The sequence below is a fragment of the Rhododendron vialii genome, chromosome 13a (genome assembly GCF_030253575.1).
Source record: "Rhododendron vialii isolate Sample 1 chromosome 13a, ASM3025357v1".
In the NCBI taxonomy this organism is placed as follows: Eukaryota; Viridiplantae; Streptophyta; class Magnoliopsida; order Ericales; family Ericaceae; genus Rhododendron; species Rhododendron vialii.
Window position 1 is genome coordinate 5,138,945 of NC_080569.1, and position 16,927 is coordinate 5,155,871.

Below are 16,927 nucleotides of genomic sequence, written 5' to 3' on the forward strand. Positions count from 1 at the left end.
CTTTTATCAAACGAGACCTAAAGAGACATAAGTCTATGTAACTAATGGAAACAAAATAGTATAGTAAATGAGATATTGGACCACCAGGATTTTCCATATCGTCTACGTCAAAAGGGATTGGAGGGCTCATTTCACATTCACTTCAATATCGAATTCATATACCGTCAACAGTACTATTGTGTTTTTAATATCCCGTGGACAGACAAGCACTCAGGCACCGTTTGGTTCCTTAACCAAAAAAATTTATTTTAATTTAAGAACAATACTAAAGTCCATACTTTATTATTTATTTTAATTTAGCTTATTTTCCTTAAAGGAATGGACGGGAAGAAACAGTCCAAATCTAAACCATAAATTGCGAAAATAAAGGCTCAGATCTACTCAAGAACTTTTCATGCTAAGAATTCAATTCTTCCAAGGGAGAGTCTTTGAGTAGATCCGAAACATTGATTGCAAGATTGCAAATTTGCAGTATTGGACGGTTTAGATTTTGACTGTCTCCTCCGGTCCAAAACATGAATCGGAGAGGATCCACTTCCTTCATTAAAAATACAAATGGTTGACTATAACTCAAAGGAGAGTCGAGACAGATCGTACAATGATTGCACCGTCCAATTTGGGTCTCTCTTTTTTCTTTTGACGTTCATTTAGGGGTCCTTCATGAGCCCACTTTGATGATGGAAAGCATTCTTTTCCCATTTACTTCTTCACAAATGAAATGTGAAGCAAGAGTTACAGCAATTGATAAGATACTACACATTATACGCAGGATTGCTGCCAAGCTTTTAAGCCTCTTGCCAATGATTGTACCTCTGGTGTGAAGTCTTCTGCACAGAGTTATTCATAAAATCCTTGAGCTCCTGTGCATGGCTAGTCATTCCAGCGGTAGTGTATGCGTTAATCATGGTTCTATATGTGATCCGATCAGGCTTACAATGTTTCCTCTCCATCATTTCCAGCACTCCTTTCATCTCTGCAAAGCATCCCATCATCCCATAAGCATCCACAAGGCAATTGAAAAATATGACATCCAGTGTCACATCTGTATCCTCAATGAAACGCAGAACACCAGTAATTTTTTCAGCTCTCCCAGCTTGCCCGTAAGCCCTTACAAGGGAGCAAAGAGTAACACAGTTTGGTTTTATCCTCTCTGACTGCATCAACCTAAACAAGAACTCCACCTGTTTCAAATCTCCAGCCCTTCCAAATGCGTCTATTACGATGTTGTATGTTACTAGTGTCCATGAGAAGTGGTACTTTTGCATGTATTCCATCACGGAACTCATTTTCTCATAATTCCCGGATTTCCCATAGGAATCCAAGAGAACATTGAAGGTCTTGATGTCAGCTTGGATTCCAGCGCGCTGAAACTTATCGTAACATTTCTCCATTGTTTCTATCTGTCCGCTGCCGCCAAAAGCTCTGATAGTGGAGTTCATGGTCCAGACATCAGGCTCGCATTGCCCCTCACGGAGCATTTCCACAAGTGTTGATTCCATCTTGGCAAACCTAGTGGAAAATGGAACAATGGATCAGAGATGGTTATAACATCATGGAACGACTACAATGAATTTTATTTAAGAATGAACAATAGATTTCATTCTCAAATTTAGTAATCCGACTTCCAAAGTGCATCATAGCCAATAATGCTTCTGCAGTAAGGGGCTATTTGGCACCACATCAAGGTTGGTGAAAGAAATGGAGGAATGCCGCAGACAAATTCAGTTGAGGCGAGGCAGTAAGACCCAAAATGGGAGACTTTCTTTGATCAGCCAAAATGGGAAGCTTAACCTTAATTGAGGAGCAATTCTTTAAAAAAAATACTTTTAAAGAAGGAAAAGGTTCTGCTGCTACTAGTGGCAAAAGAGAGCAACAATGCTGAAATGAAATTTTGGTGGCAGAGGTGGCCACGAAGGGGAAGCAGTGGTGGCAATCAGGAATAACGGAAGTAATGGCTGTCAAGTCATTCTCTACCTTCCGCTGCTCATTTTATGGAACAAAATCAACCAGAAAGAAGATCTAGACTATTCTGTAATCTATTGATTTCCCCCTTTTTTCATGACCAAACCAATTTAAGGAAAAAAAAAGAAGCTTGAACAGTTGAACATGTCCTTCAATTGCAGAAACTTTTAAAGAAAGAGGAATAGTGATACCAACTTTCTTGCTTTTCCATAGGCATCGATGAGGGTATTGTATGTAATTGTGCTGGGCTTGATTCCTTGAGACGCCATGTCGGAAAGCAAACTATCCACCTTGTCAAAGGCATAGACCTGTACACATGATTTAATCAGGATTGAGTATGTGTACACATCAGGCTTGCAATCCGGGCGGTTCTTCATCTCCTCAAGGAGAGAAAATGCTTTGTCAAAAAGGCCACTCCTACTATAGGCAGACAAAAGAGCAGTGTAGGATTCATGATTCACGCCACAACCTTCATCAATCATAGCTTGAAAAAGAGAATGGGCTTTCTCCGGTTGCTTGCATTTTCCAAGCATGACAATCAATTTGATGTACATACCAGAGTTGGGCCTGTACCATAGTTGTTCACGCAGTAGTTCAAAAACCTGAAAGAACAAATGTATGGCCTTGAAGACAACATCCTAACTGAACACTCATTCTTTTACTAGACATATCGTTAGAAAGGAAACTGAACCAAAATTCACAATAAAGAACCATATGCTGATCCATAAAATTTTGGGTTCAACTACAAACTGCTGCCTTTTCCATCTCACTTCAGTAATTCTCGTGTTCCTCCTTCGAGCGCATTCATTCGCATTTACTGCATCTAGGAAAAATCTCAAGTCAAATTCCTCTAATCTCACCCCTGTGTAAACCCTTCCAATCTTGCTTCCTCTTTCCTTTGCAAAAAGTTCATCCATCCAGTAATCTCAACATTGAAATTCGTTTCACCAATATTGATTCATATCATGAACAATGATGTTTCTTTAGACTTCTTCACTGTTCAACCATCTTCCCACAAAGAATGGTCAGCCAGCGGCAGCCATATCAAACTACCTCTTGAACTCCAAACCCTCCATGACAAATGCACTATAAAACAAACCAGAACGTTACCCTCTCCAATCCCGTTAAACGCTAAAGATTGTAAACAACTCCAATTTTAGATTGGAGCTCAACACTGCACACTTAAACTCTCTCCCGCCATTTCGTAGCCCCTCTGAATTTGAAACTCCTCCTAGCCTGTGACCTAATTGATCCTTTAGCCAGAACTAGGGCTGCAAACGAGCCGAGCCGAGCTTTCGAGTGTCCGAGCTCAGCTCGTTCGAAACTATTCTAGCTCAAGCTCGAGTAGAGCCCAAATAATGGCCCGTTTAGTATCGTGGTGTTCGACCTTGTTTCATTTATTGAACGAGCAAAGCCTCCACAAACGAGCCAAGCTTTTATAAATGAGCCGAGTTACAACTAACTCAAGCTTGGTTCATTTACTAGTCGAGTTTAAAACACGAGCTCGAGCTTGACTCATTTGCTAACAAGCCGAGCAGAGCCAAGCCCGTAGCGCGCCACGCCTTGAGCTGCTCAGGCACAGCTCAGTTCGTTTGCAGCCCTAACCGGAACAAAACCCAATTCCGGACGCATTACATACAAACCTATGCAATTGAACTGCTGAAGTGAATGTTCATGTTGTTTTATGTACTTAACCGAAACAAAATTGAAGAGAACTGACAAACAACTGACCTTCAAAGCAGACTCCCAACGCAAGGCCGTAACACGCTCGTGAAGGGCTTCAAGAACAGTCCGAGGCAACAGCTTCTTAGAATTATTGGGCCCTCCCTTCTTCTCAAGAATGGCCTTCGTGGCCTCGCGTCTCAGTATAATCGAAATAGCCTTCTGCGACCCTATCTTCCTGTTCACTCCCTCTTTCCTCTCTCTCTCCTCTCTCTCCTTCAGCTTCGACGCGTCAATTCTGCTCGGGGCTCTATCGCTTACCGTCGGTGCGTTTGTTTGCTCCGATACTGTTGCCGGTCTGGAATTAGGTTTCCGGCGCGTCCAAGCGGTTGGAGGCTTGAAGTCCGGCCGGCGGTGGACCGGAGGGGGGAATGGATTGGCGGGAGTGGAGAGGGACGCCATGGAAGGTTTCGGGCCACTCAGTGAAGCGATATGTATCAGTTGCTGGGTTTTACGGTATGTTCACGGTGGGTTACGAAACATCAGTGAGGCATAATACATGCGCCCACGGCTCAATTTTTACCCGCTATTTTTACTGCTCTCAATTTTATTGTCAAAAGTGTACAGAACAGTTTGAATTTTAAAAATTTTTTTCAAAAAAGAATTTGTTGGACAGTGAAATATTGAGCGGTGAGCGTAGCACCGAAAAGACAAATGATAGCTGCCCTATGGATTGAGGGAGGGATTTCATGAGAAAAAAACGGAATAGAAAGGATAATTTTACCACTTGATTTGATAAATACTAAGTGAAAAATGACGAGGAATGTATGCAAATGTAAGGTCAACTTATGTTTCTCACGAAAAAGACGAAATTTGGTGAAAAATCATACTAATTAATCTTTTTCTTTCTCATCAAATAACTCAATCCAATTGGGCCGTGGGTGTTCGTCTTTCTGATTTTTAGGTACCTAAAAAATAAAATCCACCCCTAGCCGTGGGATCTTTCTATGCACCCAAAGATAGGGATGGCAATTCTGGCCGCCTCACCCCGCCCCGCCCCATTCCCCGCCCAAAATAGGTTGGGGATTCGGGAATTTTTTGGAGATTAGGTAGGGGATGGGGATAATTTTTAAAAAAAAATGGGGAACGGGTAGGGGATGGATATGAGTCTGTCTCCGCCCCGTCCCATTTGTGTGTGTGTGTGTGTGTGTGTGTGTGTGTATATATATATATATATATATATATATAATAAATAAGTTATATACATAAATGAAAATTATATAGGAGCACTATATATACATAAGTGAGAAAGAAATAAGGAAACTAAATCTCACTGTCAATTAACATAGAAGTAATTGAATTCACTTACTATGGATAGAAAATTAGTAGAAAGAAGAGCTCAAATCGATAGTTCTAGTCAGATAAATATTGTTCACGTCGGAAACTCATGAAATAGCGTCGTGTTGAGAGACTAAGAAACGAAGCTTTAAAGAGCTCTGCATGTGTTGTTTGTTCTTGGCGTTTTGCTGTAGGAGGGATACCGGATTAAGAATATTGGTTTTACCTGTGGTTCTAGTTGGATCTCCGATTCCCCACGGAGATCCTCGTTCCCCGTTTGGGGAGGGGATGGAGGATAAAAATATCCCCGGGGAGGGGATGGGAATGGATTTAGATTCAGGAATTGGAGATGGGGATAGTGGTATCCACCCCTACCCGCCCCATTGCCAACCCTGCCCAAAGACCACCTTCACGTCTCTTTCCTTTATGATGGTTACTGGGCCAGATCACTATCAGATAAATATAAAGAGATCAACCTTTAGATCCGCCAGTTTATATGTATTTTGACTAATTTTACGTTTAATTCAGCTGTTTACATTGTTGTTATAAATTTATAGTAACAGAATCTGAAGCTAGATTTAAAAAATTTTATCCAAAACTATCGAAAACACGCCCAAAATGTCGTTTACAATGTTACGACAAATTTAACGGGTCATTGGATTAATAATCGGTCAATATTTGACTTTATAGTTTTCATAACGTCCTAAACATACTTTTCAGTAACATGCCATGAAACTTTATTTCTGGCCTAACATATACTACTACTGCAATAGAATATAGATGGTGTTTCCACTGAAATTTTTTAATTACAAATTATTGTATTTCGTCATGTTATTCACATTAATAAGGCCTTTCCAATAAGAGCCCCTCATACTAATAAGTTGCGGACGTTGTCTTTCCCAATCGAATTTTAATGATCTGAGCAGCTCAATGTGTGCAGAATGTGATTTTAATAGTATCTTTAAGAAATCAGTAAAAAAAATGATCGGAAATGACTTGATTCGAGTAATTTTATTTGAACTGTTCAATGAAAATTGCTCAAATGAAGCCCTTCACAGCCTTCTTTTTTGCTGATTTCTAGTAAAAATCCTTAAAATCACGTTCTGATCTCATTGAGCAGCTTGGATTATCAAAATTCGATTTGGAAAGGCAAAGTTCGCAACTTATTAGTCTAAGGGCGCTCTTATTAGAAGGGCCATGTTCACATTTAAATTGTCGTTCCGCTTTCTTTTTAAACCTTCTTTTTTAAAAAGAAGATAATTTCAAGCTCAAATATAATTAAAATGAAAAATAGTTTTTTAATTTTTTTAGCACCATTTAAAAAGATCTTTATGAGATCTATCAAACAAGATCCATATTGGTAGAAAAATTATTTGCATAAATACATAATTTTTAAGTTTGAAATTACCTTTATTTTTCTAAAAGTTCTTTTTTTTTAGTAACCGGAACGGGCCCGAATCTTAACTTTTTCATCTTCATTTTCCCCTCTATTTTTTCTTTTGACCCACTCATATACCATCTACAATATATTGCCCACTATCCAAAACGGATAATGCATTCTGTATTTGTTAAATATTTTTCACAAATTAAAAGAACTGTTTGATATGTATTAATTTGTGGGATATAGTGTTATGTTTTTTTAAGAAAATCATTCGTTTTAAGTTATGGTTCCGAGCAATGAACAATCTTACGGAACGAATATGGAGTATTTAATAACTTCTAGAATGTGCTCCAATTTTCCTTTCCTTTACTTTCCTTTTCAATTTTCATTTAAATATGCTCTTGTTTGACCACAATATTCGGACAAAAATAGTTGGTTTTATGCTTATTACATTTGTTACCAGGAATTTTTTTCTCATCAATGTATTGCGGAGTATTTCATCTAAATTCTGTCTTCTAGACTATAGGAGTCTCCTTTCCGCTAAAGTTTTTACAGTATTTTTTAAATACTTATTTCTCGCTAAAATTCTCTTACAGTACATCACTTTGACTGTAATTCAAAAAATAAGTACTTATTTGAAATAAATACTTACTTTACTTGGTGGAACACACTCTAATTTAACTTGTTGCTCAATTTAATTTTGCTTCCAATAATTTTACTATTCTACTAATAATATATTTAAGGATAGTTTTACCGCTTCTTCTTTTTCTACTCTGTACACTCAAAGTTTGTTAAAACTTCATTTAAATTATTGCTCGTGTTATTTGCGTAGTTTCTTATTCCTCCACATGCCAAAATTAGTGGGTTCTTATCACTGGATTTTAAATGATACTGTTTGTAAGAAATGGAGTAGTAAGGCTCCGTTCAGCTTTCTTCGTAAATCTTCTTTTTCAAAAATAAGGTAATTTCAAACTCAAATATAATAAAAATGAAAAATAATTTTTTGATTTTTTTTGCACCGTTTAAATGATTTCAATGAGATCTATCAAACAATATCTATATTGGTAAGAAAATTATTTGCGTAAACACATGATTTTTGAGCTTGAAATTACCTTCTTTTTAAAAAATGAAGGTTTTAAAAGAAAGTTGAACGGGCTCCAAGTTGGCCCTCGCCATGATTAAAAAAAAAAGATATAACACATATGTTCGGACATAGATGCACTCGTAGTTGTCAAAGAGTGCGGAACTCACTTGCATGTGTTTGGGACCCACGTGCACATCAATCGATTTTGAACACATTTGTGTTTCAATTTTGTCCGATCCGATTGAACAACTATGTAACATAACACTGCTGACTACTCTGATAAACACATGCAGATGGGTTAAGTTGTTTGAAAAAGAATTGGACAGATGGTCTAAATTCGTAAAAATCTTCGTTATAGCTTGAAATCGACGATGATTTGAGAGGAGGCTGGTGAGGAGAGATCGATCATATAAAGATTGGCAACGGCAGGTGTTAGAACCACTTGATTTATTCTTGTAATTGCAGATCTGTAGGCCTGGACGAAATTTATCACACGTAAAAACCATTGATGTAACAGCAGATCATATCATACTTAGGCTTGATACTATTAGGCATATATGCATGTGATCAATGATTTTATTTTCCATTCCTTATTGGTCAATCTCTGTTCTTGTCATACTTAAGTATTAAAAATCAATCCTTTTCTCTTACAGCGGCCGGGTTTGAAAAAGGAAGAGAAAAGTGAGATCGAGAATACTAGTCAGAGTGCGGATCAAAAAAAAAAAAAAAAAGAATACTAGTCAGAGTTGGCCGGTGCGGTACAGTGGAAGCATAGACCTTCGGGTTGGTGTTGTGCAGTGAAGTGCTGCGCACACTTCTGCACAGCACCATCTCTCAATTCGGAAGCATAATTTGTTAAAAAAACACACCCTCTACGGTTATTTTATTGGTACCATCAGCTTAATTAATTTCTTCTTCCAAAAAACTAGTAGTAGGAAAACAGAACAAAAGCTGTCTCCGTCCCCCGCGCGTGTTGCACCATGGTTGATCAAATCAATATTGTATGGGATTTGATTCTCTTTCCTTAAAAGAAGAAGTCCACCAGATTATTATTTTTTTTTTATAAGTCAAGCAATTCATTTCAAAATATCTGAAGGTAAAACCCTCAGGCTACAAATAGTGGCGGATCTAGGAGCCACTCATTTTCGATCAGTTCTATACATGTGAAAGTCGTAGGCGAACTCACGTTAATTTTCATGATTCAATTCGAAAATAAGTATACATGTATCATATATTTTTCTTTTTAGTGTTGGTTAATTTTGTGCTTGTAAAAAATAGAAATACAAAAAATACAAAATACATTAAAGAAAATAAGTGTTTTTTTTAATTTTATTTTTTCGTAAAAGTTATAGTAATATTAATTGATTTGTGCAATCAATGATAACATTGTAGATGACTTTGTGGTATCAATATGCTACATAAATTCAGTTTAAGGGTGTGTTCAAGTCATAACCCAGTCAAATTCAAGGAGAGAAGTATTTTTTTAATCATTGACACAAAAAAGAGACAAAAATGCAGGAACCGAGTTGAACCGATGTCATTCATCAAGGTACGCGGCTCTCTACCACCAGAATAAGTGAACAACTTTGTTAAATTTCGGCATTTTATATATATATATATTACTTACCTAGTTTTGGGGGCCCTCTTTTGGGGCCTTATTTTTAGCAAGGTCACGTGATCCATCTGAGCCTATATTAGATCCGCCCCTGACTACAAAGATTCCATCAGAAAATACAGAAATGAACCAAAATGATCAAAACTTAGACCGGAACACATCCACAAGGATGCTCCAAAGCGCATACTGCCAAGGCAAACCATACATAAATGCAGGGTATCAAGCCCGTCTCCAATTTTAGTAGTAGAGCTCAAAGGGACACCTAGCTCAAATCATAGCCCTAAGCACAAGATGAAATCATCTACAAGCCGGTAACAAAGAAAACAAAAACGGCAACAAAATAAAATTGGAATTCTTCGCCCACCAACCACGCCCACCGAAGTTAGGGTCAAGACCAGTACAGTCTCCAGACTCAATTAAAGTTTAATGTTTACTAGCAATGACTCAATTAAAGTCATCCGCATGAGCAATCTAGAATAGTTAATAGCATCTGTGAGAGTTCCGAATCTCAAATCGTGAAAAAAGAAGTTAAACTTCATAGTCACATGCCTTGAACGCCCGCCGACCCCTTGGCTGACTCACAAAAGTAAGAAATTTTTGGGTGCCAAATGCCAATCGGGTTCCACGTGATAGTACAATATCTAACAGCGATCTCAGCCATCAAAATATGTTTTGAACAGCCTAGATGTATTCTCTCTCTCTCTCCTCTTTTTTTAAGAATTCAGACCGTCAAAACAGGACGTGGGGGGGCTGCTGTCTCAATTTTGGGGCTCACCCCGGTCTCGCTCCGATGATCTGAATCGTTCATTTTGTAGAGCTCGTAGAGTAAAACAACTAGAAAAAATCAGCTTAATTGGATATCATTAAATACTTGATCGGAGCTCATATAACTCTCAGTCCATGGGTTACAGTGGATTTAATCCAGTGGTTCGGATCCATTCTTTTTAAGATAAAAATGTTCCGATCAGGCACTTAATGATATTAAATTAAGCTGATTTTTTTTAAAGTTGTTCTACTCGACGAGCTCTACAAAGTGAACGATTCCGATCATCGAAGCAAGATCGAGATGAGCCCCAAAATGAGACGCAGCAGCATGCTGCTGAAAAAAAGGGGACAGCATCCACCCTCCCTCTTCAAAAACATATTTGAACGGCTGATATTGCTGATAAACTTCTCCGCAAAAGTACGTGCGACTGTCAAGTGTCAACAACTACCCCGATCAAATTACAACTCCATCGACTTTGACTAGTCCAACCCACGATGAATGAATAAACAAAACCTTAAAATTCAAATCTGAAAACACACAACTCCCACTTTTACAATAGTTGCTAGTTTTATTTCAATTGGTTAAAAAATAAATTATATTTTTGAATTCGTAATAAATTTTTTATCAAATATAAATCTTATTTGATAGAGTTCGATTAGTTTTATAATATAATATTTTTAAAATCACGTAAAATATTATAAATTAAAAAATATAATCGATTGAAAAATATTTCAAATTCTAAAAAAAATTATTAAATCAGGACGATGGAGTATAAAATAAAGTACCCCAAGTCAATCTTCCACCCCACAGCACAACAGAAAACGATTCAGAGACTATTTTCTTTCTTCCTCTTCACCTTCGATCTCCGAACAAATGGCGACATGCCACGTGGTAGCCATGCCTTACCCAGGTAGGGGCCACATCAACCCCATGATGAACCTCTGCAAGTTGCTCTCTTCCCGGCGTAACGGGGACATACTCGTTACGTTCGTCGTCACGGAGGAGTGGCTCGGCCTAATCAGCTCCGAGACCAAGCCGGATTGCATCCGCTTCGTCACCATCCCCAACGTCCTGCCGTCGGAGCTGGTCCGAGTCGACGACATGGTCAGCTTCATGGAAGCCATCCTGACTAAAATCGAGGAGCCGTTCGAGGGGATACTTGACCGGCTGGAGGCGCCGGCGGATGTTATTGTGGCTGATACTTTCTTGCCTTGGGCCGTTGATGTCGGGAGGAGAAGGAATATTCCGGTGGCTTTGTTCTGGCCGATGCCGGTGACTGTGTTTTGGATGCTTTACCATTTTGATCTTATCGCTCAAAGCCTGCACTTCCCTGCTGAGTTTCCCGGTAAGCATACTGGTTAGATCACACTTTTCGTTTTTCCCTCTCTTTTGCCACAAAATTACCTTTACAAATTACGAAAACACTTGTGGCCTGTTTTTTTCATAAATTTGTTCCAAAGTATATACTTAAAGCAATATTCAATCAACATAATTTTTGGTGCGTTGTTTCTTACGAATGTTTTCGACGAGATCTGTAAGTTAATTAAACGGTCTCAACTATCAAAATGAACCTGAAAAGTGTTTAGAAGTGGTCCGAATGAACAGCCGAGTCCAAAGAGGATCTTTCCCCTTGAAGGAAGTTCAAAGTAGTCAAATCAATAAGGAATGCGACAGAGGCTTCAATTCTTTAGACGGCTATAGAAAGAATCATGATCCTTTTGTGATTCATCATACGCAAAATATGATCCATTAAGGTTTTACTTGTTAATTTGATGTGTTCTTAATTTCGATTGGACATTGAAAAACTTTACACACAGTATATTTTTTGCAAGAAAATTAGATAGCAAGACTCCAACTATACATGCTTTTTGTGCCAAATATAACTTGATAAAGTATTTGCGGATACGGTCGTTTTTTCTAAGGACTCCCGCATTTTATGGACCTGATTGCTGACAGTTGGATCGTGTCTTAAATGATCCGGATTCACAGATGGTTTATGACTGGTCATAAATGTAAAGTCATAAACCATCCGCGAATCCGGACGATTCAAAACACGATCCAATGGCTAGTAGCCCAGTACGCATTTTAAGCTAAAAAGCGGGGGTACTTAGGAAAAATGCTTTGTTTACGGATGTTCGGTCAATTTTTTTTTTCTTTCCATGGTGTAAAATAGGAATATCGAGACCTACAAAATTGGGGGCTCAAAATTGTCAAATAGACCCGCCGTGGATTCCATTTTATGTGCCCACATAGAGAATCCGTTCTCGTGGGACTATGTGCCGTCTGATAACAACCAAAACAAGAAAAACTAGCAATGCACACATGAAATTGCCACAAACGAACTCTTTTACAAATTATATTTTAGGAATATGATGCGATTCATTGAGTTCTTTATTTGGATAATTTTCTTTCTTAAATCACATTGATGAATAATATTGATTAATGCGTCTTCCTTGCTTGTGCTTGCACAACAGAAAGAGCAGAAGTGACGGTGGACAACATCCCAGGCCTATCTCCATTCCGTTTATCCGACCTTCCCAGCATTTTTCACCCTCTGACCTCCAAAGTACCCCAAGGACAATATCTCTTGTTGAACTCCAAAGCACCCGGAGCACAATATCTCTTTGACCTGATGTCCAAAGTACCCCAAGCACAATATCTCTTGTTCAACTCCGTTTTCGAGCTCGAGCCTTCGGTCATCGACACTTTGCAAGCCACATTCCCGTTCCCCGTCTACTCTCTTGGCCCCATCATACCTTACTTCAATCTGCAGTACCACAATTCCTCTCGCCCCACCGCCCCAAATGGTGTCGACTACCTCGAATGGCTAGACTCTCAGCCTCGGAGTTCCGTTTTGTATGTTTCGCAGGGAAGTTTCCTTTCCGTATCTAGTGGCCAGATGGATGAAATCGCAGCCGGCCTACACAGCAGCGGTGTGAAGTACTTGTTGGTGGCGCGTGACAAGGCGTCGAGCTTGAAAGAGTCCTTTTGCAGTGGTTTGGGGATGGTGGTGCCTTGGTGTGACCAATTGAAAGTGCTATGCCATCCGTCAGTTGGAGGATTTTTTACTCACTGCGGGTGGAATTCGACTATGGAAAGTTTTTTCGCGGGGTTACCATTGCTTGCTTTTCCTATTGGAATGGATCAAGTCTCAATAAGTAAATTGGTTGCGGAAGATTGGAAGATCGGGTGGAAGGTGAAGGGCACGAATGGTGATTTGGTGAGGAGAGAGGAAATCACTGAGCTTGTGCAGAGGTTTATGGATTCAGAAAATGTTGAGAGGAAAGAACTAGTGGACAGAGCAGGAAAAATACGAGAGACTTGTCGACGAGCTATCGGAAAAGGAGGATCATCTGAGAAGAACTTTGAAGCTTTCATGAAAGATATCTCCTGTTCTGCTAAGGACAAGAATTAGTTAGGTTTATGTCATGGACGGTAACTCCCCGTTCTGCTAAGGAAAATAATTACTTATTTTTATATATTTTTTAAAATAAAGGTAATGTATTGTGAAAGAATAACTTATCTCATAAAGCGAAAAATAAGCACCTAAAAAATAAAAAACTTAGCGGAACGGGGGCTCATTCTTTTTCATTATGATCCTACATGTAAGGGTGACCTTGAATGTTGATTTTGCTATTATCTTATAGTCTTGGGAGCTTTTTAATCATTGTGTAGATAGAGGAATAGATGCCATTGCCTGAAGAAGTGTGCAATTTTCAAAAATACAACCAAAAAAATAGAGATTTTTTTAACTGGAAAAACTAAGAATTGGAAATATTTTTTCCTAAACAGCTCAATGAAGACAACAGATTGGTGTTGGTTGAAGATATCTAAACTACCAAAAATTACCATCTCATGTTGCAATGCCTCAATGAAAATATTACCAACAAAAATAGAAGTTTAAAAACAAATGTCTTTAGAAGTGTTTGTTGTGTGTGAATTCCAACACATTTCTTAATGAAACAAATAGAGCCTTAGCAAAAATAAAAAGATCACCACGATACAATCATTTGTGAAAGGTTACACTTATCGGAGAAGAGTAAATATTTTTGTAATTCACAAGCTAATCTTGGATAATGATCACAAGAAATAGTTTCAGAGGTTCATCTGGGAAATGGGAAAAATAGCATCCTCCCTGAGGGATTACAGGTCTTTTTGAGTAAATATTTCTGTAATTCACAAGCTAATTTTGTCATAATTAAGCAACTATACTCTGGGGTTCACAATCGGAACTGAAAAGGCGAATCAACAAAGCCGTTGTTGAACTCACAGATAAGGCTCCACAACCTGCCCATTAGGCTCCTGGGAATGGTGATTCTAGGACCTGCATTAGAATGGAAAATGCATGAAGAAGGTTATAATGAAATGCGTAGATTCGTAGAGTGCGAAGATTCGGAATCGCAGAGTATATGGCAACTAACAAAGCAATTACAACGTTCAACAAAAAAAGAAAAAGCAAGCTTCAACTCAGATACCGGACATAGAGGAAGCCTTTGTGTGTCCACCAATCATGAAATTCCTCTAAAAGCATGTTTATTTCAGTTTTTTCAAAGTTCAATAACTTGGGATCAATTCAAAAAGGCCATTTTTATCACTTGGGATCAGTCAAGCTCAAGCTAAAATCCCAAAGTTTTTTTGCCGGTTCGTCATCTTTAGCTAGAGCGCTCAATTTCGCTATGTTACAATCCGAAAAATGGGGTCCGATCTCGTCCATTTGCTTCGGACCAGTTTGGTGCATCCGAGCCATCCAAATTTAAAAGGGTGTTTTTCAAAACACTTTTGGACCGCTCGGATGCACCCAAATAGACCGAACTGGTCAGATGCAAATGGACAGGATCCGAGTCCCCGAAAAATACTCTCCACTTACCCCTTTGCCTTGTGGATTCAGTGCTACATAGCATGTAGTTGATGCTCCTTATAACCTAAACCAATACAACTAGACATGGTACTTACGCAAATAAGAAGCCTGATCAAGTGATCCTAAACAAATGAACTCAACCGCAAATCCAAAAACATGTGAAATGAGTCAAATGACACAAACCCAATTCAAATTAAGCACTTTCAGATATGTTTCACACTTCAATCCTAAAAGGCCCTAATTTTATGAAATCTGGAGAAGAAGAAAAAACCTATTCTTTTTTGTTGTGTTTTAAAAAAAAAAAATTCAAACGTAGATTAGTGGAAAGGGAAGTGAGAAAGAGACACCTGTGAGAGACAAGAGGTGGTTGTGGTGCGTCGGTGGCGATGGGGGCTGGTTTGGGTGCCCGACGGTGGCAATACATCGAGAGGAGAGTATGTGAGAGGCGGAGAGAAGAGAGGAGATCAGGGTGGTGGTGGTCAGACGGGAGAGGAGATCGTGGTGGTGGCGGGTCGGTGGTGGTGAGGCGGGAGAGAAGACAGGATATCGTGGTGGTGTTGAGTCTGATTTGATTCAAAATTCGGAAAATTTGAATTCGGCAATTTGGGGCTGGAGAAGTTGGGCCACTTGGTGCAGAACTTGGTGGGACCCTTAAATCCATGTAGAATCAGTTGTCTTCTTTGGTTTCCTTCGTTGCATATAGCATTTCTTTTTTTTGATCCGCGCATATAGCATTTCTGAAGAGGACAAAAGAACAAAAGCTGTCTCCGTCCCCCGCGCGTACACCATGGTTGATCAAATCAATGTATTCAATATTCTCTTTCCTTAAAAGAAGCCAGATTAGGTTCTTTTTAGAAAGGAAAATTTTAAAATAAGCTAAATGGACTGATAATAGTAATTGTGTGAATGTGCGTTAAAAAATGTGAAATATACACAAAATATATTTTTTTCTTGTCTTTTAATGTGTTTATCGTTAACCAAGTAAACTGACAATAGCAAGACCGTTTTAGAAAAGTTCTTTTTTTTGTCATGAACAGTATAAAACATCTGTTCCGCTGCAAAGTTCCACTTCACCCTAGGTTGGGTTGCTGAATGCTCACAAAATGGGAGAAGGGTAGTATTGTCATTTCATGCAAGAGTATTGTCAAACATTCTTAAAAAATAGGAAGTTTCAGAAATCTAGAACAAGCCTTCTTTTTAGACCAAAAAAAAAGGAACTTTTTCCAAAACTGGAACAGGCACGAAGTCCGCCAGATTTTTTTTTTTTACTCCCTCTGTCCCAAATTGAATGTCAATTTTTGATATTTGTGCCAATTTCAATTACTTATATCTTTCAATATGGATCTCAAAATATATGCAATATGGATCTTGTTTGATAGTTCTTGATTAGTTCTATTATACAAAGTTTTCAAACTCATGAAAAATATTATAGATTGAAAGATATAAGCGATGAAAAATGACACGAGTTTCAAAAATTGTCATCCATTTTGGGACGGAGGGAGTATTAGTTAAGCAATTCATTTCAAAATATTCGAAGGTAAAGCCCTAAGGCTACAAAAATTCCATCAGAAAATACAGGAATGAATCAAAATTACCAAAACCTAGAACGGAACACATCCACAAGGAGGCTCCAGAGCGCATGCTGCCAAGGCAAATCATACATAAATGCAAGGTATCGAGCCCGTCTCCGATTTTAGTAGTAGAGCTCAAAAAGACACCCAACTCAAACCATAGCCCTAAGCACAAGATGAAATCAACTACAAACCAGTAACAGAGAAAACAAAAATAAAACTGGACTTATTTGTTCACCAACCACGCCCACCGAATTTAGGGAGTCTAGACCGGTACAGTCACTGAACTCAATTAAAGTTGAATGTTTACTAGCAATGACTCAATTAAAGTCATCTGCATGAGCTGAATCTAGAAGAGTTAATACCACCTGCGAGAGTTCTGAATCTCAAACCGTGAAAAAAGAAGTTAAACTTCCCTGTCACATGCCTTGAACGCCCGCGGACCCCTTGGTTGACTCGCAAAAGAGAAATTTTTGGGTGCCGATCGGGTTCCACATGATAGTATTTATCAGCGATCTCAACCATCCAAACGTGTTTTAAACAGCCTAAATTTATTTCCCCTCTCTCCTCTTTTTTTGTAAGAATTCAGACTGTCAAAAACATATTTAAACGGTTGAAATTGCTGACGAAATTACAAGTGTGTGAAACCCGTTCGGCACCGAGAAACTTCTCGGCAGAAGCACGTGCAAC

At 38.7% G+C, this 16,927-nt stretch overlaps 3 protein-coding genes across 3 annotated transcripts; 1 reads left to right on the forward strand and 2 right to left on the reverse strand.

Annotated features, from left to right (window-relative positions):
* Positions 1-589: 589 nt before the first annotated feature.
* LOC131313606 (pentatricopeptide repeat-containing protein At5g48730, chloroplastic-like) lies at positions 590-4,187 on the reverse strand. The gene is made up of 3 exons (XM_058341996.1): positions 3,694-4,187; positions 2,158-2,564; positions 590-1,509 (listed from the first exon to the last, which is right to left on the reverse strand). Exons 1-3 carry the CDS (start codon positions 4,084-4,086, stop codon positions 786-788), a joined length of 1,524 nt encoding a protein of 507 aa, XP_058197979.1. The 5' UTR covers positions 4,087-4,187; the 3' UTR covers positions 590-785.
* A 6,406-nt stretch (positions 4,188-10,593) lies between these two features.
* LOC131313264 (UDP-glycosyltransferase 87A1-like) lies at positions 10,594-13,246 on the forward strand. Its single transcript, XM_058341480.1, has 2 exons — positions 10,594-11,153; positions 12,283-13,246. Exons 1-2 carry the CDS (start codon positions 10,682-10,684, stop codon positions 13,221-13,223), a joined length of 1,413 nt encoding a protein of 470 aa, XP_058197463.1. The 5' UTR covers positions 10,594-10,681; the 3' UTR covers positions 13,224-13,246.
* Positions 13,247-13,672: 426 nt separating this feature from the next.
* Positions 13,673-15,327, reverse strand: LOC131313803 (uncharacterized). The gene is made up of 2 exons (XM_058342310.1): positions 15,014-15,327; positions 13,673-14,132 (listed from the first exon to the last, which is right to left on the reverse strand). Exons 1-2 carry the CDS (start codon positions 15,325-15,327, stop codon positions 14,126-14,128), a joined length of 321 nt encoding a protein of 106 aa, XP_058198293.1. The 3' UTR covers positions 13,673-14,125.
* Between the last annotated feature and the right edge of the window lie 1,600 nt (positions 15,328-16,927).

Bases quoted from the DNA above. Each gene is read 5' to 3' on its own strand.
- LOC131313264 (XM_058341480.1), top strand. From the start codon at position 10,682: ATGGCGACATGCCACGTGGTAGCCATGCCTTACCCAGGTAGGGGCCAC. The intron at 11,154-12,282 runs GTAAGCATACTG...CTTGCACAACAG, and splicing joins CTTCCCTGCTGAGTTTCCCG to AAAGAGCAGAAGTGACGGTG.
- LOC131313803 (XM_058342310.1), bottom strand. From the start codon at position 15,327: ATGGATTTAAGGGTCCCACCAAGTTCTGCACCAAGTGGCCCAACTTCT.
- LOC131313606 (XM_058341996.1), bottom strand. From the start codon at position 4,086: ATGGCGTCCCTCTCCACTCCCGCCAATCCATTCCCCCCTCCGGTCCAC. The intron at 2,565-3,693 runs GTCAGTTGTTTG...TTGTTCTTTCAG, and splicing joins GTTGGGAGTCTGCTTTGAAG to GTTTTTGAACTACTGCGTGA. The intron at 1,510-2,157 runs GTTGGTATCACT...ATTTTCCACTAG, and splicing joins GCCTATGGAAAAGCAAGAAA to GTTTGCCAAGATGGAATCAA.